The sequence below is a fragment of the Odontesthes bonariensis genome, chromosome 11 (genome assembly GCF_027942865.1).
Source record: "Odontesthes bonariensis isolate fOdoBon6 chromosome 11, fOdoBon6.hap1, whole genome shotgun sequence".
In the NCBI taxonomy this organism is placed as follows: domain Eukaryota; kingdom Metazoa; phylum Chordata; class Actinopteri; order Atheriniformes; family Atherinopsidae; genus Odontesthes; species Odontesthes bonariensis.
In genome coordinates, this window is record NC_134516.1 from 17,732,283 (window position 1) to 17,760,208 (window position 27,926).

Genomic DNA, 27,926 nt, shown 5'->3' on the forward strand with positions numbered 1-27,926 from the left:
GACTGTCAGCTTTGTGCTTTAGTTGTGTGACTTAGATCGGGTTTCTAACTGGTCATTACACGCGGCTTACACTGCACGCCGTGCAATAAGCACCAACCGAGCAGCCCTACAATAATCCAGCAGCAGCAGGAAGTGCACAATATCTGCGCTTAGTGTGACTTTAACTGTTAAGAGATGGTTGTAAGACAGGGTAAAAAATGTGTTTATCATGGAAAAAAATCACAGCAAGACTACAGTTGAAAACAGACATGTTTGATAAAAGATGGTCATTATTAGTACAAGCAATGCCGGGACTCTAGTTACCTCTATATTCTTGTTTTTCTTATTTTTATTTTTTAATTAGTTACAGGAGAGTAGGTTCTTTTTCTTTTTCTTTTCTTTATTGTTGTTGCTCTCACCTGTAAAGGACTCGTACTTTGTATGGTTGTTTTTCTCACTTGTAAAGTACTCATATTAACGCAGAATGCTCGTTAGAGCACATAGAGCGAAGAAGAGGATCGTATTAGTGGAAATATGACGTAAAGGTGCAAAAAAGTGACTGAAATTTACAAAGATCTAGTTAGTGGAAGAAAAAAAAGAGAGAAAGGACTTTTAAAGATTTTTAAGCAAGTATCACTGCATATAATATAACATCAACAGTTATAAAAATAAAAAAAAGATGGTTGTAGTCCACACCACAACTCTATCTGTTGGGATTGCTATCTGAGTGATCTGATGCACAATAATAACCAAAAATCCCAGTATTCACAGTGATAAGCTTGGCTGAACGTTTGCATTTTCTGACTACTTTTATCTTGACTAACTGTTTCCCAAGGCAAGGCATCTTTATTTATATAGAGCATTTCATACCACAGGCAACTCAATGTGCTTTACATAAAGACAAGGCATTAAAAATAACAGCATAAAGCAGCATAAAAACAAGCAATTTAAAGAGAATACCAAAACAAAAGAATAAAAATTAAAACACACAGTTAAAAGCAATCAAAGAAGAGGGAAAAAAAGAAAAATCTAAAACAATTTAGAGGATTTATAGCATTATGCTTTAAAATGATTTAAAGGAACTCGACCATAAGCACACGGAAAGAGAAATGTTTTTAACCTGGATGTAAAAGTGCTCACAGTTGGGGCTGATTTCAGTTCTGCTGGTAGTTTGTTCCAGTTGTGTGCAGCATAACAGCTAAAAGCTGCTTCACCGTGTCCAGTTTGAACTCTAGGCTCCACTATCTGACCTGAGTCAGCAGATCTCAGAGCTCTGCTGGGTTTATACTCTACTGTCATTCATGTGTTCTGGACCTAAACAGTTCTGGGATTTGTAGACGCACTGGAAAAAAATGCCCCTCCAAAAATAAGGAAGAAAAACAACAAATAAAAGACGTTTTTGCTTGAAATAAGCAAAAAAATCTGCCAATGGAACTAGTGAAAATTGGCTTGTCAAGATTTCTTGAAATAAGATATTTAGGACTTTTGAGATAAAAGTGATCTTGAAATTAGCTTAAAAACCTCTTCAAATGTCAAAAAAAGCTTGTTTCATATATGTGACTCAAAACTATTTGTTTTCAAGACTTTTTCATTTAACAAGATATTCCAGATGTATTGTATTAAAACAAGTCCCTATATCTGGCTGAAATGGTACTTGTTAGGCAGTTGTGTCTTATATTAAGTGTAATGAGATATTTGGACTAGAAATGAGACAAATATACTTGGTAAGACTTTTTGAATTTTTTCCAGTGCGAGTAGTAGAACTTTAAAATCTATTCTGTATCTGACCGGGAGTCAATGTAAAGACCTGAGAACTGGGGTGAGGTGATGTGATCTCTTTGTTCTGGTTAAAACTCGGGCTGCAGCGTTCTGAATGAGCGGCAGCTGTTTGAGACTCTTTTGGGGCTCAGCTTCTCCTGATCTGTTTGGGACATGAAACCCTTGATTCTGGATATGTTCTTAAGTTGATAAAAGGCTGATTTGGTGACTGATTTGATATGATTGTTGAAGGTCAGGTCTGAGTCTATCAGCACGCCGAGGTTCCGGTCTTTAGTTTCTTTTTTTTTTCTTTTTTTTATTGAACATAGACAGAATTAAATGTTATCACAATTGGCATCAGACACAGGCACAATGATACTTCAGTACAAAAAAATAATAATAAGGAATGTACAGGCACAAGGACAACACAAACTATTCTCTCCAGGCCAACCCACATACCCCTTTTGTTAGTGTCTCCAAACAGTCCGGGCCCAGGTAAGTCATAAATGGCCCCCAGATTTTGTCAAACTTGTAAGGTTCCTCTTTTTTTTCTTTTTTTTCAAGTATTTTTTGGGGCTTTTTATGCCTTTAATGAGAGGACAGTTGGAGAGAGACAGGAAGCAGGGGCAGAGAGAGGGGAAAAACATGCAGCACAGGGCCGCTCGGTGCGGGACTCGAACCGGGGCCAGCTGCAGCGAGAACTGTAGCCTCTGTACATTGAGATTAACCCATAGCTCGTCCCAATCCTCTGTTTGTATTTGAACACCAAAGTCAGTCTCCCATTTTGAACGCACTGTCGTTGTGTTCTCTTTCATCACCTTGCAGAACTCTGCATAAATTCTTGTAACTAATTTTGAGTCATTTTCACCAGTTAATATAACCTCCAGGGGGGGAGTTGTACAACTCGTCTGACACTTCTTGGCAGTGTTTACAACATAGCTACGCAGTTGGAAATATCTAAAAAGTTTTATGGCTGGTATTTTTTTTTCAGTTATCAGCTGATTAAAGCTTAACACTGAGCCTTTTACCCATATATCCCCTAATGTCCTAATAGCTTTGTCATACCACACATTGAAAGAACCTTTCTCAAGACTGGGAGGGAAATCTGGATTGAAATGCAGTGGGGTCAGTAAAGATGTGACTTTATTCTGGCCTTCTATTTTCCTTATCAACCTCCAAACTTTAAGTGTGTTTTGTAAAAGAAAATCTCCCTTTACAGCTGAGCTTGCCCATTTCCTTGATGTGTATAGAATGTTCTTTAAAGGTAAAGGGGATGTCTTCTCAGACTCAATATCCAGCCATGTGGATTCTGGATCCTCCTGAAACCAGTCTTGAATATATCTGCACTGACATGCCAATTGGAATAACTTAAAGTGATGGTTCGGAGTAGATTCACCCTAAGGTCATTTGAACCATGACATCCAGCCAAGTAGCCCACCCGAAGTCTCCTACAGAAGCATTGCGCTGAGATTATGGGCGCAGTGGTCCTCCCAGCTCCCAGATTACGCTACAACTCTTGCTTTGAAAGAAATTAATTTTTGTAGTACCAAGGAGGTAATGGGAGTGGTTGACCTGAGGTTTATGATACTACACTGTATTAGTTATTGAATATAGTTCCTTATAAAAAATTCCCCCAAACTATGGAAAATGAATTATTTGCAAACCAGGTGTTGTAGTGTAATCTGTAGGAGACAAGTGACATGTTTAGTGAGTTTGGTGACCCTACACTGTATCATCATGAAGTTATTGAATATTTATTGATTCTTTTTTGTAATGTCTCTCTTCGGTTGCACTTTATAGACGGTCCCTGCTCGCTGCTCTCACAGCCGGCTGCACATAAACACTAATGTTATTGGTGTGGCTTCGAGGATGGCTCGTTTTGATGAAAGTTAGGTTGTAGCTCCTTGTCTGTCTTACTACGGTTGAAAATATTCTTGTTTTATGTTTTAACAACGTCTCACTTCTGAGTTATTGATCCCGGAAGTCCCAATCTGCCAATATCTTTCCAACTTTACCGAACTCTGCAGCTGCCGCTAAAGATGGCAGCAACATTTCCGGAAAGGTACTGGCTTGATTAAATTCATTCTGGACTCTCTCTCCGACCACATGAAGACCTCGGGACACTTCGGTTTGGCTTTAGGGACCCTCTACTCACTACCACATAAGTGTTATGTTGTTTGTAGAAGAGGTATAAAAATAGCGTTTTGTAGCGGTGACATGATATGCCCCTCTCACTTCCAGGCTAACGACTTTTGGCTAAAAACGGTCAAATCAAAATTCTCAAAACACATCCGAATGACATGATTTTGATGTCAACTCAACGTATGTACTCCCAACATCCCGTAAATTGATCTAAAGTGCATTTTACTCCGGATTATCCCTTTAAGGGCTGTTATAGCAATACTGATATATTGAAATGTAAGTAGTAAATAATTGTGGTGCACTTAAAATAATCACTTGTACCCTGTAATCTGCCATTTCTACTATAGATATACATAACATGAAATTGTTCTGTCCAAACAAGAAGAAGAAGGAAAAAAAAACATATCAGTAAAAATAACACACAGACTAAACCCGTTAGAAACAAAACCCACCTCCCCCCGACACTTCCAGTCTCCCCGTCGAAGTGCACAAGTTGGTGCTATTAGTACTAAAACCATTGCTCCTTAACACAACATTATTGATCTGCAAACACTTACTCTGGAGCCCTGCCAAACAACAGTAACAACGTGATATCTAGTGTCCAAAAGTGGTATTTTTTATTTATTTTTTTAACTCTTGCCTTGACGCATCTTAGACAGCAGCCGACATGACGTGCGTAACGTTTTGATTCAGTCAGTAGTTTCACTGTCACGTTCGGCCCCAACTGCTTCATCCATAATTGTCTCTAGGGCAGGGGCGATAGTGTTGGCAAAGAAAATCTCCGCCTCCTCTGGTTTGTCAAAAACTTGTCGCTTACCTCGGAAGGTGATCTGCAGCTTTGCTGGGGGAATCAGGCCATACCGTACACCAGGGAGATCTTTCATCTTGGCTTTTACATCCTTGAATGCAGCCCTCTTTTTCGCAACGTCTGGGGGCCAGTCCTGGAAGATGTGAACTCTGTTGTTTCGAAAAGTCAGCACACCCTTCTCCCTTGATCGCCAAAGTATTTCTTGTCTCACCTGGTCGTGATGCACCCGAACGATGATCGGTCGAGGGGGACGTCTGGGGTCTCTCGCTACGAGACTTCTGTGCTCCCCGTCACAGATTAGCAGCTGATTTGGTTGCTTGGGCATGTCTAAAGTCTCACTGAAAAATTCCTCCATAAATTCTGTAATCCTTGGTCCCTCCGTATCCTCCGGGATGGCTATCACTCTTAAGTTTTGACGGCGACTACGAAATTCCAGGTCCTGTAGCCTCTCGCTAAGGGCAGCATTTCCTTTAGCTAGCTGAGCACACAGACTCTCCAATTGTAATGTTCTGGAGTCTATATCTCCCAGTGAGTTTTCGACATCCTTCAAGCGTCCCCCAAAAGACAAAACAGTTGTTTGTACCGCTGCAATCGAGGTGTGCTTCTCTTCCCTGAACTTTTCCAAAAGACTCATCACGTTAGCCAATGTCGGCTCGGTGTCATTAGCGTTCACATTGTCATCCGTGGTTGGAGTCGAAGCTTGGCTTTTCCCCTTGGTCTTTCTCGTTCCTGACATTTTGATAGTTTGTCACTGCAGTTTATACTGGCAGGTTTACAGCTGTTAACTATTAAGTTTGCATTAAATTATTGTCGAATGTTTCAGGAGCTGGTTTGGGACACGTCTACTCGCAATCCATGCTCAGCAGCGCCCCCCCGGTCTTTAGTTTCTAGAGACAGTGGCTGTGTTCAAAACCGCATACTTCTCCTACTACTCCGACTAACTTTTGGAGTTAGTATGCGAGTTTGAGTAAGCGAGAAGTTCCCGGATGCATTCTAGATTTGCCGAAATGTTGGGTATGCATCATGAGGTTACTACTCATACTCAAACTACCCAAGATGCAACGTAACGTCACGTCGCCGATCGTCATTTCCTGTCAAAACGGCAGTTTCAAGCTAGCTACAACGAGGGTAGATTCACTTCCTGTTTTCAAAACAAAAGCACCAATTGTATCGTAATGGCTTTCCCTATGATAAAAGGCAACGGGTATTTTATTTTGTGAAAATAACCGGAAGTGCGTTGCTCACTGCGGCTAGCTTTAGTAGCGCCGAATTCGCCAGAGCAAAATTGTAAATAGCCGGTATTTTGTCAGGTTTTCAACACGTTGGGGATCTAAACGACTACTTTCTCACCTGAAAATGTTTCAAATGTTGCTAAAGTTTACAGAGTTTACAGCTTAAGCGAAATCAGCTTCAGGCCGGCTGATTTCGGCTCGGGCAGGAGCGAAATGCATTGTGGGTAAACGCTCTGCATGCTGTCTGATCGATCAGTATGCAGTATGTAGTATGTGGTTTGGAACACAGCCACTGACTCAAGGTCTCAACACAATGACCTCAGTGAAATCAACCAGTCTTACCGAAAGGCTTCCACTTTTCACACGTTGAATTAATATATCAGAAAGAAAATTACTCAAAGTCTGAGTAAGAGATGGACAGTCAGATTGATCTTTGTCAGCAGGAATGAGGGCGCTGCATTTGTCCCGTGTTGTGGAGGCGTTTACTTCCTGATGCTCCATCTGTGTTCCAACTCTCACCTGTGGTCACCGACCCAAAGAAGGAGGTTACAGACACAAGTTTCCTTCAGGGCTCAGCCCTGGAGACGGGGGAGGAGCTCCTCCATCCGGCGACAGCTCGGAGTCGAGCCACTGAGTTGGCTGAGGTGGGTTCAGGTTTCTTTTTAGGATGGCCTCCCTGCGGAGGTTTCCTGGACATGTCCAACTCAGAGGAGACTCCGGGGCAGACCCAGAAAAAGCCGGAGGGATTATATTTCCGTTCTCTCCAGGGAACGCCTCGGGATCCCCCAGGAGGAGGTGGAGAGTGTCGCTGAAGAGAGAGATGTCTGGGTTCCTCCTGGACCTGTCGCCTTCCCGACCCGTCCTCTGATTGGCTGAAGATAACAGATAGATGGATAAAAATTAAGGAAAAAAAAAAGCATCAATTTGCTTCAACACAGCCCACTTTAACACTATCTCTGTCTCTGAAGTTTATTTGTTACTGATGACCTCTTTGAGGACGTCAGACTGATGAGTAAAGAAAAATGAGTAAAATGTGTCCTCAAAAGCCTTAAAGCCTCGTTCACACTTTAAGAGTTTGAGCCTGATGAAAAATGCTGGAAGATGCAGACTGAACACCCCACACTCTCAGAAATAGGGGTAAAGTACGAGTCCTTTTTTGTCTCCTGAGGTACAATCTATACTAATGTACCCCCTAGGGTTAATTATTGGACCTAAAGGTACATATATGTACTCAAGTGGTGAAAAGTACATATATGTACCTTTTTTTTCTACATGCTGGGGTACAATAGACAGTCTGTGTTAGGCTACTTCAGTATAAGGGTACAAAACTATACCTTCTGAGGGTACTGCCCCAGTGACAAGCCATCGTACCCCTGAAGGTACAATTCTGTACTTTATTTTCTGAGAGTGGAGATCTCCTCAGAGTCCCGGCTGAATTCCTGTGATGTTTGATGCCTGAGGGAGTCGGAGGGAGAGGTGTTGAGACACGTGGGCGAGGAGCGACGGCCAATCAGAGCCCAGGATGCAGAACGAGAGGAAATAAAAAGACGGTAACCTGGGAGAGGAGGAGCGAACCACACCAGCAGCCGCCCTCGCTCTTCTCTTTCTCTCCTCTTCAGAGCAAAGCACCTTGCGGACACGACGCAGAGCTTGTTTCCATTATAAAAATACGCTGATGCGCGCATCCTTTCCCTTTTGTCTTTGTGGTCGTACGTCACCGAGGTGAGACGAGCAGACGGGGTCGCAAAATCTCCAGATCAGCTCTGTAGTGTGGATCCGATTTAAAAAGTGATGATGATTGATCATGATAATGATAATGATTTGATTTGAAAAAGCCAGGGCTAGGGTGTCGGGTGTCGTGTGAGCGACGCTTTGATCTGACGACAACAAAAGAGACTCGAGCTGAAGTTAAAGTCTCTGTTTGCCTTATTGAGGCCAAACTCAGTTCTAAAAGGATTTTATTTAAACTCAGCCCGGAGTCTTCCGATTATGTTCAAACCCAGCCCGTAATCATTTTACATGGGTCACTTTTCCTGTTCCAACATCAAATTCGTGTAAAAAAAACTGAAAATCTCACCATGTTTTTATGTTTCTGTTGTACTTTCGGGGATTTTGTTCTTTATAGAGGTTCCATCGTACCTTTTTCCAGAGATTTCCAAACGTTCTAAATGTAAGCATCTGTATTTATTCTTCTGGTTCTGGACAGTTAATCCACTGAACCCGAGACGATGGGAGAACGGTGTATAAAAGTCCTCTTGGACAGTAGACTCCAAACTTAGCAGAATATTTAGTCATTTTAAAGAAAGGGATCCAGATTTTTATTTGATAAAAGGGTCAGCACATGTCTTCTCTGACGTGACGACGACAAACACCGAATATTTTAGCATTTTTCTGCTTTGAGAAGCTTCACTCTTCATGGTGCATGGCGATGGGGAAATATCTGAAGCTGTAGGTTCCCCCCTCGGAAATAAGCTTCATAAATATCCTCGACTCCTGAGAGACGACGGCTGCATTTATGCCCACGAGATTCAGATCTGGAGATGCAAAGCGCCGGGGCCCCTGTGAAAGTGCGGGGCCCTGTGCGGTGGTGGCACACTTCACACGGCATCTGCGGCAGCTCTGGTTGTCTTTTGTGAGATTTACAGGATGAGAGTGTACTCTGCTGCCAGAGTATGATTTATAAGACAGTTTAATGGCTTTAGCGTAACAAAATGCATCCCTCTGGTGTGCTATCCACTATCTGCAGCCACCCGACGTGCCATGTTGGAGGAAACCAGCAGCTTCTCATTCAGACTTTCCTCTTCTGAATGAGAGTGTCCCTCCTCTGCTGTGTGACATGTATTCTACTTGGAAAAAAAGGTGACCGAGGAACAGAGACTTGCGGGAGCACAATTGAAAGGGAACGGCAGAGAAAAGCTAATAACAGCAGGATCAGAGTTCCACTCCACTCTCAGCTTGCCTCCTGTGGGTAAGATACTGTGGCCACAGGAGCCGGGCGTTATCAGGGATGTAACATGGGTTATATCCTGCTATATACCGCTTATTGATTCTGTCACACTTTGCTTTGCTTATTTACTTTCTTTTAATTGGACTCTTTAAAGATTTGAGTTGTGGCTTCATTAAGGATTTTTTTTTTTTTTTTTACCAAAGTAGCAGAATTCTTGTGAGATTTGCACCAATTTCTGCACAAATTGCACCAAACTGGCAGCGTTGGACTTGTTTTTAGTGTTATGTGATGCTCATGTTCTCTAACCAGTTCTGCCTGGATCATTTGTTTAATTTGAGTGGTTGAAGTGTGACCTTGACAGATGGATACTCGGCATGAGCGTTAGGGTGCTGAATACAACCCCAACGAGACCTTTTTCTGGAGAAAGTCTGAATTATAACCCTAATTTATTCACAATAAGATGTTGAAAGTGAGACATATATATATATATATATATATATATATATATATATATATATTTTTTTTTTTAACTTTGTTTATTAAGCTTTTTTCACAATAGGACACAGACATACAGGAACACTCAGAACAGAATCCCATCCCCATGAAGTAAAAAAAAAAATTAAAATACAATAAAAAAAAAAATACATATATAAATATGTAGATTTAATAAGTAGATTTACAGTAAATCTAAGACAATGTATGTCAAGCATGTTGTAAAAGAAGACATGTGAATTTAAAAAGGAGAGAATGTTACAGAAAAAAAACAGAAAAAAAACAAGCAAGCAAAAAACAGAGAGATGCAGAACATACAGAATAGTATTTAAGCGGGTTGTCATCTAAACAATGAAACCAGTGGTTGTCCTAGTTAACTTGATTCATGCAGCTCTGATTTCTCTTCCACATATCTCAGAAAAGGTTGCCAAATCTTTTTGAATTTACCTCTAAGTGTGTGTTTTATTTTTAACAATTTCATATGATATAAAGTACTTCTGATCCAAAGTGTGTGGCATGGAGGGATCCTTCCATTTCAGAAGGATTTAGGCGACGGGCGAGCGAGGTACAGAAAGCCAGAAAGTCACACTTTTGGGAATTGTTCAAACTGTAAACAACGGACGGTTTTCCAAAAAGAGCTCTGATTGGGCAGGGGGCTACAGACACCTCCAGAACCTCAGAAAGTGTTTTAAACACCGAAGTCCAACAGGTCAACAGTTTGGAACAGCTCCAAAACATGTGTAAATATGAGGACGGGGTCACTTTACAACGGTTGCACGCTGGGAAAGTGCGACATTTTACTACTTAATGAAAGATGTTTGGCTACATGCAGGTTTTTCCGTCACATTTTGAGTTGTTTAGCGTTTGCTTTTCTTGAGTAGAAATAGGTTGAGACCTGATTTTGGAGGTTGGTGCAGAGGCCACAGTGACGGGGAGGATTGCCACTACACTACAAACAATAACCCCAGTTAAACCCATTCTCTGGAAGCAAACCTAACCACTATGTTTCACTGCGGTCACACAATATCTGACCTAAAAACTCATTGTTTCATATCAGTGTTATGTTTACGCCCTTACTGAGTGGCTCTCAGAATCATGATTTAGATGTAAACATTACTCTGGTCTGTTGTGTTTACATTGGCAGACAGCAGCTCTGAGCCTTTAAACCAGCCTTAAACAGAGCGCCCCACCAGATCCGATCAGAAACACAGGCAGAAGAACCGTATTTCAGCTCCTTTGGTTTGTTCTATTTTCCGTCTCTGCACCCCTTTTTATACAATGTAGCTTTGAGTCTCTGTTTTATGTCAAGGTGCATCCGTTCAATCCTCGAAAAACACTGAAGATAAAAGGAACGACTGGTGGCACAGGAGGCGAGTCTGCCGAGGAGATCAAAGCAGATCTCAATCACAACAAAAAAACATGTTAAGATGAGATTTATTCTTATCACATTTTAATGTCATAACACATAAAGCTCAAGCTTGGTGTCAGAGGAAAGCCTTTAAAGGAGACGCTTTTAGTGGAGTCAAACCAAAAACTTCATGTTTTAGTCCCTTCGCCACATTTTATCCAACCCTAATCACAGCAAAGTTACCATGCACTCACATTACAGAAATGTAGGATGTTTATATTAGGGCCGGGCAACGATTCAAATTTTTAATCTAATTAATCACATGATTTCCCTGATTAATCACGATTAATCGCATTTGTACGCAAAATGCAAAAATGAACCCAAAAGTAGCGTATAGCGTATAGCTTTTAGCATTTAGCTTTATTTTAAATGTGCTGCCATATGAATGAAAGTGCCATAACATTTGTTGTGCAAACACACTTTTAACATCAGCATCTTTCTGTAGTTTTTATGTAGAAGCCTCGCTCCACTGTCTGTTTCCTTGAATGACTTGCTGCTATCAGTTGTGTGTTTTGCCTTTAAGTGATATTTTAGACTGGAACTACTACGCTGAGAAGACAATTCAACTTGGCAGTGTTTACAGATGACTTTGGTTCTGTCGACTCCGCCGTCTGGAAGAACTTTAAAATGAAAATGGCCGAGTAAAAGTTCCGTACCCTTCTCCATGTTTGGTGGATCCCCGATTACTTTCTTTTCTGGTTCTGCAGCAGACAGCAACAGACTTTTACAAAATAAAAGCCTGTGAGCAACAGACTTTTACAATAATAAAATAAATAATAAAACAGGGGTGGTCCGTGGCGTAGTGGGTTGAGCAGGCGCCCCATGTATAGAGGCTATAGTCCTCGCTGCAGCTGGCCCCGGTTTGAGTCCCGCGTCGGACGGCCCTATGCTGCGTGTCGTTCCCCCTCTCTCGGCCCCCTGCTTCCTGTCTCTCTGAACTTTCCTATCCAAAATTTTCTTTTTAAAATAAATAAAACCTGTGTTAATGTGCGATAAAATACTTATCGGCGTTAAATAATTGGCGCGATAAAAACGAGTTAACTCGCCCAACCCTAGTTTATATGTTTGCCCTAATATATATATTTATATATATATATATATAGTTTATATATACATGTAAAAGTTGCTTTTGACCATTGCCTTGAATTTTCCAAACGTGTTGTCCTTGTCTGGCGAACAGCGTTGGATAACATGGAGTGGTTGGTATAAAGAAAGCGGCTCCATTTGGCACCAACAGAGAGAAATTCGAACCCTGTTCCACCCACAGTGCTGCACAGAGCCCCCCTGAAAGTGTTGGATGGGACCTTTATTCTGTCTTTAATATATGCTTATTTTGCACTGCACCCAAACATTATATTAGCCAGAGATATTGTTAAATTCACCTCTAGGTTAAGATACTTTAGGGTTCTGCTGGCAGCAGAGGTGGCAGCAGGAGGGAGTGAATCCATGCAGGAGCTTGTATCAGGCTTCGGTGTGGGAGGAATGGGAGGCTTTTTGGCTGTTCAACCTCCATTTATTTCTAATATGTTAATCATTGCCTCTCTTAGTCTGAATTACCAAATTTACTGACAGTAGCAGTGTTTGACTATCGCTGTGCAGAGAATCCAACGCAAGATCGTCATGAAACTGTGTCCAGACATGCATCGTCCCCAGAGGGAGAACTCTGCTGACTTTGGTGACCCCTGTTTTTTTTTCCTTCCAGTACCAGCACATGGGCAACATTTTCATTTTTCCAATCCACATTACGTCCAGCCCCATGACACCTCGCATGAAATATGGATGGAACTTATTTCCTTTCACTGAGGCAGCTTCCCACAAAGGTATCTGTGTGGTATGGAACTACATCTTTAAAAGACTGAGTAAAATGTAAAGAAAAAGCTAATATTTCATTCACAACAGAACATAGAAAACATGTCAAATGTTCCAATTTAATGAAAAATATGAGCAGAACATAGAAAACGGTTCACAACAGAACATAGAAAACATGTTAAATGTTCAAATTTAATGAAAAATATGAGCAGAACATAGAAAACATGTCAAATGTTTAAATTTAATGAAAAATATGAGCTCATCTTGAGTTTGATGGCAACAAAGGCTGGAAAAGTAGGTGGTACTAAAAGGAAACAGCTGGAGGAACATGTTGCAATTAAACGACAGGTCAGTAACACATTGGGTGCAAAAAGAGCACCTTACAGAGGCAGAGTCTCTCAGAAGTAAAGATGGGGAGAGGTTCAGCAATCTGCAAAAAATTTTGGAACATTTCAGGATGGTGTTCCTCAACATAAAATTCAATCCATCCATCGTCTAGACCCACTTAATCCAGTTCAGGGTCACGGGGGGCTGGAGGGTCACAGACAAACAGCCAAGCACTCCTACACTCAAGAATCATCAGAAGAGGTCAAATAGTTCTAAAGCATTGAGTAAAATATTGGTTTATAAATCATTGCAACCTATTCTTATTAACACAGGAACTCTTCTGGGAATTGGAGTAGTCTCTGGCATGAAGCCAGGCTTAGGAAACGGCCTCCTTGTCATGTAGAAATTGGGTTTATTTTCCACGGCAGGTCAGATTTTTACATGAGCTGAATGCCAATCGTTAGACCTACCTGTTCTGTAAATGGAGCTGCGTCTGAGTGCCAAAGCCGGCTGACAACAAATCCTCCCATGAACATTCATGGCCATGTTTTTCTCAGAATGAATTCACAAAACATGGCTCAGGGAAAATGGATGTCACGATCAGATCCACTTACCGGGAGCCCACACGGTATGGAAAACATATCTGGGTTATGTCATTCAGAGCCGATGCTCTGACACCCCATAAAGCTCTGTGCTCTGCAGGGGATTTTCAGTTGAAAGGTTCAAGGCTTCCCAGAGCCCGTCAATACCATTGATGTGTGGTTAATCAGGGCTTCTGTTTATTGTTTTCACCATCAAACATGGTTCTTTGAGACTTGTTTACTTCTGAGAAATCAATAGGCCTCTTTGCATTTACATCTGCCATAAAGCAGATCTGTTGTGATTGGAAGTAAATCCTCAACTTGTTTTATGGTCAGTTTTTACCCCCCCCCGATAATCACTCACAAGCAGCTTCTTTTTTCCCCTTTAACCCTTGTGCGGTCTTAACACTGTGTTTACTCCCCTTGTCCTATGGGTCAAAAATGACCCGCCCTACCAAAGCCCCAAAATCAAGCAACTTAATTGAATTTTAAATCCAAAATCTATTTTGTATGATGAAACCACCTGTTATTTATCTATTCAACTCAACTCAATACATTTTTTATCATGTATTTTTTTGTTACACAATACAAAAAGACAATCACCAGTTTTCAGGATTACACTTTTTTTTTTTTTTTACCACAAACCATCTGTCAGTTGGACCAGCAGTTTTCTTGTTTTCTCAGTTTTCTTTCACATAATAAAGGTTTATTATTGCTATTATATAAATGTGAAGTAATTACTTCTGAATTAATTATATTGAAAAGGAAAAAAACAGTGAACTTTTTTCTGGTGATTAAATGTTTTTATAATTCACGGGTCAAAAATGAACCATAAGACAATCTTTGTACCCAAGTGGTATACAGCCCACATGGAAACATAAACAAAAATAAAGTATAAAGTATGACTTTTTGTAATGATTTCCTTTAGGAAAAGTCATACAATTTCAAGTTGGAAAAAGATAGTTTAAGGGATTTTTTCTACAGCTACTTTTGACCCGCAAGACAACAGGAGGGTTAAACTTATAAATCGGACCCCTTTTGACCCTTTTTGACCCTCTTTGACCCTGTTTTCCCTGTTTAACTCACCACCAGTGGAAGATGATGCCGTAAATGCACTGAATTTGGAAGCCGTCTAATTCTATGCGCTGTCTCCAAGTGTCATTTTGCAGAGCGCCTGTGTACGTTACATCACCGGGGAATGGGATGTAATGAGTGCAGACATGGATGCAGGAAGACAGACACCTGCGTGTTCGACTGTCCTGCTGGATTATCTCAGGTGGACGCTCAGAATCGGCAGCGCTTTTCCATGGTTTAATTGTTGCTGTTGGGTTCTGTGAATGAAAATTCCCTTTTTATTAAAGCAGGTCGAGTGACTCCCAGTCAAACATGTCCTGATACGAGACTCTTACTTATCGATATTTTGCACACTCAGTGTATTACAGTGCTGGAAAAGAGTGAAAATAGCACAGGTAGTGTGAGAGCTGCTTCCTGTGATTTGTGTGAATGGTAATGATCTGTGTCATTCAGCTTCTAACTGGGATCTCACTCTGCAGCTGACTCACATGCTTTTTATAGCCGACTCGTGTGTGTGTGTGTGTGTGTGTGTGTGTGTGTGTGTGTGTGTTTATGTGTGCGACGCGACCGTCCTGCTGGGAGAGAAGCGGAGTGTTGATACTTCGCAGCATGTCGAGTTAAACTTTGTTACAAACCCGGCAGCTTTAGCCAACACGTTCAGCTAAGTTGGCGCTTGATTTGTGAGGCAGGGACCAGGAATGCACAGCAGGTGCAAGGCCAAAAAAAATCACAGTTTTATGGCTGTGATTTACCACTGAATTTCACCTAGTGGTAAAGAGACAGTCTGGCACATTTTTCACAAAGTTTTGATAATTTTTGTTAAGTGGAGGCAGGTCATATGTATACAAATGCACTGTTTCTCCTTTCTGCATGTTAGTCGGTGTATTGATACTCTAATTTATTTCTATCAGAACACGATGGTCCTCACCAGCTCTTAAAATAATGTAAATACAACTTCAGATTAATAAAAACACATGACATATTACGCTGTCTTTTTATTTTACAAAAACTGAGACAAAACACAGAAGCAGTGTGTGAAAAACTAAGTCCATCCTCCCTGTTTCCACAAGAGTAAAGAAGGTATGGAACAGCCAGATGCTGCTGATCAATGCTCTGATTATCTGATTATCAGTAAGTGTGACCCTAACCTGCAGCATCCAGATGCCAAGGAGGAAAGACATCAGCAGCTGTTGCTGCCCATCAACCTGGGAAGGGTTACAAGGCCATTTCCAAACTATCTGGAGTCCATCGTTCTACAGAGAGAAAGATTATTCACAGGTGGAAAACATTCAGGACAGCTGTCAATCTTTCCAGAAGTGGATGTCCCAGCAAGGTCACCCCAAGGTCAGAAACCCAAGAGCTACATCTCAGACTCTACGGGCCTCAGTTAGCATGTTAAAGGTTAAAGGTCATGACAGCACAGTTAGAAACAGAGTGAACAAGTATGGCTTGTGTGGAAGGGCTGCAGGAGAAAGCCTCTTCTCTCTAAAAAGAACATGGCAGCACAGCTTAGGTTTGCAAAGCTGCATCTGAACAAACCACAAGACTTCTGGAACAATGTCCTTTGGACAGACCAGACCAAAGTGGAGATGTTTGCTCATAATGCACAGCAGCACGTTTGGAGGAAACCAAACACAGCATATCAGCACAAACACCTCACACCAGCTGTCAAGCACGGTGGTGGAGGGCTGATGATCTGGGCTGGTTCTGCAGCCACAGGACCTGGGCACCTTGCAGCCACTGAGTCCACCATGAACTCCTCTGGATACCAAAGTGTTCTAGAGTCAGATGTGAGGCCGTCTGTCCGACAGCTGAAGCTGGGCTGAAACTGGCTCATCAACAGGACAAAGATCCCAAACACAGCAGCAGATCTACAGCAGAATGTGTGAAGAAGAGAAGAATCAGGGTGTTGCACCGGTCCAGTCAGAGTCCAGACCTCAGCCTGCCTGAGATGCTGTGGTGGGACCTTCAGAGAGCTGAGCAGAAACCAGAGCTGCAGACCTCAATGAGCTGAAGCAGCTGGAGAGAAGAGTGGGCCGAGATTCCTCCTCAACCAGGAGAGAGACTACCCAGGCTCCGCCCTCGCAGTGACGCAACACCTTCGGCTCTGCTACACTTACTCAGGCAAACTGCTCATTCAGGTGGATTCGAGTTCCCGAAAAAATGGGAACTCCACCCACTTTGTCGGGAAGCAATCAACTTTGAGCAGCACCAACGGCCCAGGGTAGAGGCGTGTTCAAGGTAGTGACGTGGTTGAACTGCCACTCAACCCATGGACTGTACACGGAAGCGCTTCATTCAATATCAACATGGAGCAGCGTCAAGCTTTTGACACTGCTGTAGATGCTGTAATGAAAGTGTTCGACGGGAGATTCTCGTTAAAAATCGAGCAAAGAACAGCCCTTGAATCATTTCTTGACAGGAAAGACGTTTTCGCCTTGCTCCCTACTGGCTTTGGTAAGAGTTTAATCTACCAGTTAGCCCCGCTGGTAGCTAAATCATACGTCAGAGGAAAGAGTGGTGTGATTGGCTTAAGCTTAGGCACAGCCTTTTCTGGCCACAACCAGTAGCAACCCGAGGGAGGCGGGTTGACCAGGCCATTTTGAATCGTATTCGTTATGGTCTTGGTCAGACCAGAATCTCGAAGAGATTTGAAAGTCTATGTTAATCAGGCTAGAGAGAGACTGAGAATGTCCCACAGGAAACCAGCTGCTGGATCAGGGGTTCACTTAGTTTATCACTCACTGCTGCTACCAGCTGCTGGATCAGGGGTTCACTTAGTTTATCACTCACTGCTGCTACCAGCTGCTGGATCAGGGGTTCACTTAGTTTCTCACTGCTGCTACCAGCTGCTGGATCAGGGGTTCACTTAGTTTCTCACTCACTGCTGCTACAAGCTGCTGGATCAGGGGTTCACTTAGTTTCTCACTCACTGCTGCTACCAGCTGCTGGATCAGGGGTTCACTTAGTTTCTCACTCACTGCTGCTACCAGCTGCTGGATCAGGGGTTCACTTAGTTTCCTACTCACTGCTGCTACCAGCTGCTGGATCAGGGGTTCACTTAGTTTCTCACTCACTGCTGGTACCAGCCGCTGGATCAGGGGTTCACTTAGTTTCTCACTCACTGCTGCTACAAGCTGCTGGATCAGGGGTTCACTTAGTTTCTCACTCACTGCTGCTACCAGCTGCTGGATCAGGGGTTCACTTAGTTTCTCACTGCTGCTACCAGCAGCTGGATCAGGGGTTCACTTAGTTTCTCACTCACTGCTGCTACCAGCCGCTGGATCAGGGGTTCACTTAGTTTCTCACTCACTGCTGCTACCAGCTGCTGGATCAGGGGTTCACTTAGTTTCTCACTGCTGCTACCAGCAGCTGGATCAGGGGTTCACTTAGTTTCTCACTGCTGCTACCAGCTGCTGGATCAGGGGTTCACTTAGTTTTTAACACCCTGCTTCTGTGTTTTGTCTCAGTTTTTGTTTAGTAAATGATGACACAGTGTAATATGTTCATCTAAAGCTTATATTTGCTTCATTTTGATTATATTTTATGTTGTTATGAGGAAAAACTTGCGACTGAAATACAATCACAGGCGTACGTACCTAACTAAAGAGCCAGAAATACAGGCGAGGCCAGTTTATCTGTACAGCACAATTCAAATACAAGGCGATTCAAAGTGCTTTACAGAGACATTAAAACAGTAGAAATAAAAAGCACAATTTAAATTTTAAACAAAAAAGAAAAAAAATAAGAACAATAGATAAAATCAGGAGTTAAAATGTGATTAAGTTTTGAGACTCAAGCTTCAGATTTGGACTCATTTGTTAAACATTTGACTTCTTTGGTGGTGATTTTGGTGCTGCTGCTACTGAATGACGGAGTAAATAGCTCAACACCGCATGTCTCTGCAGCTCAGTGTTTCCTCTCATCTCGCTCGGCCGTCTCTGTGCAGAACAACATGTGACGGGGCGTGTGAGTGGCGAGGGGAAGCCCTGCTCAGGCAGGACGGCGTGGCAGGTTTAAAGGAGCTGTCAGCCTGAGACGGGCGCTTCCCCTGATCCGCCGGATGCTGGAGGAATGCCCAAAGCTGACCTCTTTACAGCAGGAACTCACACTCGGACTGTCCACCCCCTGAAAGCCAAGCTCACAGATCATCTCGTGACAATCGTGAAGTTTTTTCTGCTTTAGTGTTTGAGCCACACTCAGCTCTCCTCATCCCTTTTACACGTTGTGCTGCTTCTCTTCCTGCTGGTTGCAGCATCAGCGGCGCCCATCCTGGAGTCATGTGACCACCAACACACACTCTCATTCTCTCTGTCTGCACATGTTAGACGGCTGCGTTTTAATTGAGAACATTTTTGGCTCTCATATTGAGCCCGTTCAGTCCAACATTCCCTTCTCTGTAACCGAGGGTTGCTTTTCCCCTCGCTAATTACTTGTAGCTGAAATGAATGTTCGTTTAATTCAGGGTATTTATCAAAGGGCCGTTGTTCAGAGCTGGTTGTGTAGCATCAAGCCCACGAGTCGGGGGAAGATCCACATGCCAAAGATGAGAAGAAGCATTACTTGTTGCTACAGTGGGCTTGTTACATAATATTAATCATTTAGACGCCATTTATCTGCCAAAGCATCAGTTTTTGAATTCTAATTTTTAAATCTTACTTTTAAGCTTTCAGATATTTGCTGATGAGCGTGTTCTACATCTCTGCTGGTGTAAATGTGAATGCTGCATGCAGAAGTGTTCAGGTGGGAGCTGGAATCGGCCCCGGCCACATTGTTGGATGCAGCCCGAGCTGCATGTCGACGGAGGCTTCCTGAGTGCCAGGTTCCCATTCACACTGATCACACATTAGACTGATCAAATCAGACTCCAGGCCTGCTTCCTGACTAACTCAATTTGCCGCCGTGCACTTCCCTTTTCACGCCGAGCGCACGCACGCACACATATACTCGCGCACGGGCCCGGGCGAACGTTTAAATGCGTGCACACCAAAAGAAAAATCGACGGAGAGCGGGGCAGCACCCACTGAGCTCTAATGAAAAGCAGAGAAAGCTGTTACCTTGGCAACTGCCGGCACCACATCTTCGGGAGGACCCAGATTTCCTGTCTCGCTGGGGTCGTATTGTTTTGGTTCTCCTTTGATAGCCACGGCATCCCTAGACGGATTAGCTCACGGCCACGAGAATTTATGCAAAATCATCTCGAATTAAACGGCAGAAATTTCACGCAGACGAGAAGCTGGATTTAACCCCCTCAGACTCAGAGAAAATACCACAAACTCATTGATCTGAGTGATTTCATCTCAGCCTTGAGCCTCTTTTTCAGTTGTGCTGAACTCCTCTCCAACAAGAATACCGAGTTTATCCAAATTGCTCTTTTCTTTTCAGTTCAGATGAGCATGTTTGTCGTATCTCCCATGAAGTCCCCCAGTGTTCACCGTCCTGTGTCTTTCCCAGAAAACAAGTTAAACTAACAGTACAACATACAGCATGAACATAAAGTCATACATGTCTGGAATACATCTGTACAAAACACGCTGCTCCCATCATTATCATTCTCATCACTGACACCACAATCACATTATTATAATGATCATAATTGCCTGTGCAGCGTTTGTTATCTTTGTTTGTTGGCATCAACAGGAAACGCATCAGAGCCCCACATGAGGGGCTGGTGGAAGGCTTGAACTGGGAGTAATCAACCCAAACATTCAAGCCACCAGAAGCCTAAAACAAACACAAAAAACAACACTGTGACACCATCGTTACACGCTAAAAGCAAGATTTTAGCATGATCAGGAGAAAAAACTGGGACAGAAATGGAGTATTTTGCATGATCATTTCTTTGGGACGCTGTGGAAAATGTGAATAAAAACAAGAATGCGGTGACTTTCAAATCTCACAAACTAATATTTCATTCGCAGTAGAACACAGAAAACATGTGAAAAGCTGTGATGGCAGCGACACGTCTCAAAAGAGTTGGGACGGGGGGGGCAACAAAGGGCTGGAAAGGTAAGCGGAACTGATAAGAAACAGCTGGAGGGACATGTTGTAACTAATGAGGCTGATTAGCAACATGATTGGGTAAGATCATCGTGTCCCTGGTACACAGAGATGTCTCCAGATCCTTTGAATCCTTTCATGATGTTGTGTTCTGCATTGATCCACTATTGATCCACTATTTGTAGCTAGAGTTTCTGCAGATTGTTGGAGCTCTGTTCATCTTTACTTCTGAGAGACTCTGCCTCTCTAAGGTGCTCTTTTTATACTCCATCATGTTATTGATCTGTTGCTAACCAACCTCATTAGTTAAGACACGTTCCTCCAGGTGTTTCTTCTCTGTTCCACTTACTTTTCCAGCCTTTTGTTGCCCCGTCCCATCTTTTTGGTTCTTTTGGGAAGAACCAGGGAATAATTAAACCACTTTCTTAACTCTTTACATATAGCTGTTAGTGGCTCATTTAGGTTCAGGACAGGAGACTGAATAAAACTGAAGATCCACTGGTTTCCTTTAGTTTGGCAACTTTTTTTTTACCAACTTCTACGTCACACATTCGGATCTTCTGAACTGGACTGAATGAAACTAAATCAGTTTGGATTAAATTGGGCTGAATTGGATAAAACTAATACTAATACTAGATTGAATTAAAAGGTGTTTAATTGGACTTGAATTGATAGTAAAGTGCATAAAGATGACTTTTGGTGATTTAACGTTATATATAAATAAGGTGATTTGATCTAAAGCTTTCAATATATCAAGAAATATTATTTAATTTTCCAACCCTAACTCCTTAGATTAAAAAAAAAACAAAAAAAACATTAATGTGTAAAAATGTGTGTAAAACGCTGCTCGTGCTAGCGTTGCCTCTTCCTCATAGTGGGTAAATAGCCCAACTGAGGCGAATGGTTTGTTTAGCGTCTGATTCATGGCTGCTGTGCAGCTTTTTCTGGAATTTGTCAGGCAGTCAAATTACTCTCTTTGTGCCTTTCATCACATAATGGCAGCACATTTGCTCCATTATTTACCAGACACAGCTTTTCTTTGCACGTCTTAGCCCCAGAAGGCAGTAAGTGAGCCACTGTGCTGCCACCCAGGCAGGAGGAGGCAAGAGGAGGCAAAAGGAGGCAGGAGGAGGCCGGAGGAGGCAAGAGGAGGCAAGAGGAGGCAGGAGGAGGCAGGAGGAGTGCAGGAGGAGGCAAGAGGAGGCAAGAGGAGGCAAGAGGAGGCAGGAGGAGTGCAGGAGGAGGCAGGAGGAGGCAAGAGGAGGCAGGAGGAGTGCAGGAGGAGGCAAGAGGAGGCAAGAGGAGGCAGGAGGTATGCAGGAGGAGGCAGGAGGAGGCAGGAGGTATGCAGGAGGAGGCAGGAGGAGGCAGGAGGTATGCAAGAGGAGGCAGGAGGAGGCAGGAGGTATGCAGGAGGAGGCAGGAGGAGGCAAGAGGAGGCAGGAGGAGGCAGGAGGTATGCAGGAGGAGGCAGGAGGTATGCAGGAGGAGGCAGGAGGAGGCAGGAGGTATGCAGGAGGAGGCAAGAGGAGGCAGGAGGTATGCAGGAGGTATGCAGGAGGTATGCAGGAGGTATGCAGGAGGAGGCAAGAGGAGGCAGGAGGTATGCAGGAGGTATGCAGGAGGTATGCAGGAGGAGGCAGGAGGAGGCAGGAGGAGGCAGGAGGTATGCAAGAGGAGGCAGGAGGTATGCAGGAGGAGGAGGCAGGAGGTATGCAAGAGGAGGCAGGAGGTATGCAGGAGGAGGCAGGAGGAGGCAGGAGGTATGCAGGAGGAGGCAGGAGGTGTGCACGAGGAGGCAGAAGGAGGCAGGAGGTATGCAAGAGGAGGCAGGAGGTATGCAGGAGGAGGCAGGAGGTATGCATGAGGAGGCAGGAGGTATGCAGGAGGAGGCAGGAGGTATGCAGGAGGAGGCAGGAGGTATGCAAGAGGAGGCAGGAGGTATGCAGGAGGAGGAGGCAGGAGGTATGCAAGAGGAGGCAGGAGGTATGCAGGAGGAGGAGGCAGGAGGTATGCAAGAGGAGGCAGGAGGTATGCAGGAGGAGGCAGGAGGTGTGCAGGAGGAGGCAGAAGGAAGCAGGAGGTATGCAAGAGGAGGGAGGAGGTATGCAGGAGGAGGCAGGAGGTATGCATGAGGAGGCAGGAGGAGGCAGGAGGAGGCAAGAGGAGGCAGGAGGAGGCAGGAGGTATGCAGGAGGAGGCAGGAGGTATGCAGGAGGAGGCAGGAGGAGGCAGGAGGTATGCAGGAGGAGGCAAGAGGAGGCAGGAGGTATGCAGGAGGTATGCAGGAGGAGGCAAGAGGAGGCAGGAGGTATGCAGGAGGAGGCAGGAGGAGGCAGGAGGTATGCAAGAGGAGGCAGGAGGTATGCAGGAGGAGGCAGGAGGAGGCAGGAGGTGTGCAGGAGGAGGCAGGAGGTATGCAAGAGGAGGCAGGAGGTATGCAAGAGGCAGGAGGTATGCATGAGGAGGCAGGAGGAGGCAAGAGGAGGCAGGAGGTATGCAGGAGGAGGCAGGAGGAGGCAGGAGGTGTGCAGGAGGAGGCAGGAGGTATGCAAGAGGAGGCAGGAGGTATGCAAGAGGCAGGAGGTATGCATGAGGAGGCAGGAGGAGGCAGGAGAAGGCAGGAGGTATAGAGGAGGAGGCAGGAGGTATGCAAGAGGAGGCAGGAGGAGGCAGGAGGTATGCAGGAGGAGGCAGGAGGTATGCAGGAGGAGGCAGGAGGAGGCAGGAGGTATGCAGGAGGAGGCAGGAGGTATGCAGGAGGAAGCAGGAGGTATGCAGGAGGAGGCAGGAGGTGTGCAGGAGGAGGCATGAGGTATGCAGGAGGAGGCAGGAGGTATGCAGGAGGAGGCAGGAGGAGGCAGGAGGTATGCAGGAGGAGGCAGGAGGTATGCAAGAGGAGGCAGGAGGAGGCAGGAGGAGGCAGGAGGTATGCAGGAGGAGGCAGGAGGTATGCAGGAGGAGGCAGGAGGCGGCAGGAGGCGGCAGGAGGTATGCAGGAGGAGGCAGGAGGAGGCAGGAGGTATGCAGGAGGTAAGCAGGAGGAGGCAGGAGGAGGAGGCAGGAGGAGCCAGGAGGTATGCAGGAGGAGGCAGGAGGTATGCAAGAGGAGGCAGGAGGTATGCAAGAGGAGGCAGGAGGTATGCAGGAGGAGGCAGGAGGAGGCAGGAGGTATGCAGGAGGAGGCAGGAGGAGGTTGGAGGTGTGCAGGAGGAGGCAGGAGGAGGCAAGAGGAATGCAAGAGGAGGCAGGAGGAGGCAGGAGGTATGCAAGAGGAGGCAGGAGGTATGCAAGAGGAGGCAGGAGGTATGCACGAGGAGGCAGGAGGAGGTTGGAGGTATGCAGGAGGAGGCAGGAGGAGGCAGGAGGTATGCAAGAGGAGGCAGGAGGTATGCAAGAGGAGGCAGGAGGTATGCACGAGGAGGCAGGAGGTATGCACGAGGAGGCAGGAGGAGGTTGGAGGTATGCAGGAGGAGGTAGGAGGAGGCAGGAGGAATACAAGAGGAGGCAGGAGGAGGCAGGAGGTATGCAGGAGGAGGCAGGAGGAGGCAGGAGGTATGCAGGAGGAGGCAGGAGGAGGCAGGAGGTATGCAGGAGGAGGCAGGAGGTAGGCAGGAGGTATGCAGGAGGAGGCAGAAGGTATGCAGGAGGTATGCAGGAGGAGGCAGGAGGAGGCAGGAGGTGTGCAGGAGGAGGCAGGAGGAGGCAGGAGGTATGCAGGAGGTATGCAGGAGGTATGCAGGAGGAGGCAGGAGGAGGCAGGAGGTATGCAGGAGGTATGCACGAGGAGGCAGGAGGAGGTTGGAGGTATGCAGGAGGAGGCAGGAGGAGGCAGGAGGAATGCAAGAGGAGGCAGGAGGAGGCAGGAGGTATGCAGGAGGAGGCAGGAGGAGGTTGGAGGTATGCAGGAGGAGGCAGGAGGAGGCAGGAGGTATGCAAGAGGAGGCAGGAGGTATGCAAGAGGAGGCAGGAGGTATGCAAGAGGAGGCAGGAGGTATGCACGAGGAGGCAGGAGGAGGTTGGAGGTATGCAGGAGGAGGCAGGAGGTATGCAAGAGGAGGCAGGAGGTATGCAAGAGGAGGCAGGAGGTATGCAAGAGGAGGCAGGAGGAGGTTGGAGGTATGCAGGAGGAGGCAGGAGGAGGCAGGAGGTATGCAAGAGGAGGCAGGAGGTATGCAAGAGGAGGCAGGAGGTATGCACGAGGAGGCAGGAGGTATGCACGAGGAGGCAGGAGGAGGTTGGAGGTATGCAGGAGGAGGCAGGAGGAGGCAGGAGGAATGCAAGAGGAGGCAGGAGGAGGCAGGAGGTATGCACGAGGAGGCAGGAGGTATGCACGAGGAGGCAGGAGGAGGTTGGAGGTATGCAGGAGGAGGCAGGAGGAATGCAAGAGGAGGCAGGAGGAGGCAGGAGGTATGCAGGAGGAGGCAGGAGGAGGCAGGAGGTATGCAGGAGGAGGCAGGAGGAGGCAGGAGGTATGCAGGAGGAGGCAGGAGGAGGCAGGAGGTATGCAGGTAGTATGCAGGAGGAGGTAGGAGGAGGCAGGAGGTATACAGGAGGAGGCAGGAGGAGGCAGGAGGTATGCAGGAGGAGGCAAGAGGTATACAGGAGGAGGCAGGAGGTATGCAGGAGGAGGCAGGAGGTATGCAGGAGGAGGCAGGAGGAGGCAGGAGGTATACAGGAGGAGGCAGGAGGAGGCAGGAGGTATGCAGGAGGTATGCAGGAGGAGGCAGGAGGTATACAGGAGGAGGCAGGAGGAGGCAGGAGGTATGCAGGAGGAGGCAGGAGGTATGCAGGAGGAGGCAGGAGGAAGCAGGAGGTATACAGGAGGAGGCAGGAGGAGGCAGGAGGTATGCAGGAGGTATGCAGGAGGTATGCAGGAGGAGGCAGGAGGAGGCAGGAGGTATGCAGGAGGAGGCAGGAGGAGGCAGGAGGTATGCAGGAGGAGGCAGGAGGAGGCAGGAGGTATACAGGAGGAGGCAGGAGGAGGCAGGAGGTATGCAGGAGGAGGCAGGAGGTATGCAGGAGGAGGCAGGAGGAGGCAGGAGGTATGCAGGAGGAGGCAGGAGGAAGCAGGAGGTATACAGGAGGAGGCAGGAGGAGGCAGGAGGTATGCAGGAGGAGGCAGGAGGAGGCAGGAGGTATACAGGAGGAGGCAAGAGGTATACAGGAGGAGGCAGGAGGTATACAGGAGGAGGCAGGAGGTATGCAGGAGGAGGCAGGAGGAGGCAGGAGGAGGCAGGAGGAGGCAGGAGGTATACAGGAGGAGGCAGGAGGTATGCAAGAGGAGGCAGGAGGTATGCACGCGGAGGCAGGAGGTGTGCAGGAGGAGGCAGGAGGTATGCAAGAGGAGGCAGGAGGTATACAGGAGGAGGCAGGAGGTATGCAAGAGGAGGCAGGAGGTATGCACGCGGAGGCAGGAGGTATACAGGAGGAGGCAGGAGGTATGCAAGAGGAGGCAGGAGGTATGCAAGAGGATAAATGAATTCCTTTAACTTATTTGTAGCTTTGAACAAGATAAAATGTGAATAAGAGAACAGAACGGGTGTTTTCAGTGTCTTGAATGATGTTTAAACACAGTTAAAGGGATAGTTCGCCTCTTTGGACATGAAGCTGTATGACATCCCATATTAGCAACATCATTTATGAACATTTTCTTACCCCCTGCTGCGTCCTGTGAGCAGAGTTCCAGCCTCGTTTTGGCGTTGATGAAGGTAGTCCGGCTAGTTGGCTGGGGTTTAAAAAATAAAGCGTTTTGCTTCTCAAAACAATATGTGTTCAAAAGAGTAATACATTTGCATCACAAAATCGTTCTCCAGGAAAAAGTCAGACCTCACAATCGCTTGGCCCTATTTCCTCTCCCTTCGTATCACTGCCTGCTGCCGCCAGCCGCGCCTGTTACGGTGTAGACCGAAGTGCAGACCGAGCAGAAAACACCATTACCAGGTTTTAACTGTTATCGTTGAGTAGATGAACGTATTTTATGCCAGAAATAAGGTCCAGCTTTAAAAAAAAAAAACTTCCCCTTTAAGATGTGCAGGATTGACAGCCTTAAATCGGATAAAGATGGGGACAGTCAGGAATATACCAAAAATGTAAAAACTTTGACTTACTTTGACTTTTATTTAATTAAAGCCAACTAGCCGGACTACCTTCATCAACGCCAAAACTCGGCTGGAACTCGGCTCACAGGACGCAGCAGGGGGTAAGAAAATGTTCATAAATGATGTTGCTAATATGGGATGTCATACAGCTTCATGTCAAAAGGGGCGAACTGTCCCTTTAAGACACTTTGACATTTGGACCCGAATAAACACTTCTACATCTATAAAACCGTATTTCTGAACATGTGGATCACAGCTAACCAGCAGGCGGACCTGCTGAAATGTCTCCGCCGACCTTGTTTTCAACACAACTGGCTGGACAGCCTCAGAGCTTCACGCCCGTTGATCGCAGAATCTGCTTACTTGGAGTAATAAGGCCCTCTTTGCTGTGCACACGACTTTCCTCGGGTTGAAAGCCCAGAATGACATTTCACACTCGTTTGATGTGTTGACATAAAACAGCTTTTCTTTTGCCGGCGTAAACATGCTACAAATGAAGGATGAATTGCACAAAGGTGGAGAAGTTCAAAGGCTTTTTTGTATTTCAGTGTTTTGGCATCTTTTTTTTGTATTTATCTGAATCCCTAATTGAAGCCTAACAAGGACAGATTGGTCAATGACTTTAACTCTAAAGCACTGTTAGAACCGCTGCTCTTTCCAATAAAACCAGCTCATATGGGGTCGCATGGCCCCTGATTGGACGCTGATGATGCACGTCGGCGCTGATTACCGATAAAAAAGCACACGAATAAAGAGTTAACTTTAAGGATGGATCCAGACTGTGGTCGGCCCTCTCTTCATTTTGTTTTGCTAAGCTCCCTGAGCCTGAGGCTTTGGCTATCCCATGTCACCATCTGTCTCCTCCAGCAGATACATCTGTGCGTGTTATACAGCCTCCAACCTCACCGTGGACGACAGTGAATTTAATGCATGAGTTGAATCTGTGGGTTAGCTTAGGCTAATATTTCCTGGGCATTTATTTCAGTTATTTAATTGATTATGGGTGCTTTGAATAAGCAGATAATCACTGTATACTGTGTGGAAAACAGGCCTAAGGTGCCATCTTCTCTCCTTCCTCCTCCTCCTCAGATGGCCTATAAGCCCTGGTTATGTGCTCAGTATTTCCCCACCACCCAGCAGTCCTGTCAGAGGAAGGTACCGTGCTACCAGTACTGCCTGGAGGTCCAGCAGAGCTGTCCGTTCATCCTGCCCGACAACGACGACCTGATCCACGGCGGAAGCCCCAGCTTCATCTGCACAGGTTGGTA

At 45.5% G+C, this 27,926-nt stretch overlaps 1 protein-coding gene across 1 annotated transcript in view; it reads left to right on the forward strand.

Annotated features, from left to right (window-relative positions):
• nalf1a (NALCN channel auxiliary factor 1a) overlaps positions 1 to 27,926 on the forward strand; it is a 53,560-nt gene that overhangs the window by 14,376 nt on the left and 11,258 nt on the right. The window contains exon 2 of the mRNA XM_075477801.1: positions 27,748 to 27,919. Coding sequence (XP_075333916.1) covers positions 27,748 to 27,919 — 172 coding nt within the window. The remainder of the gene's footprint in view (positions 1 to 27,747; positions 27,920 to 27,926) is intronic.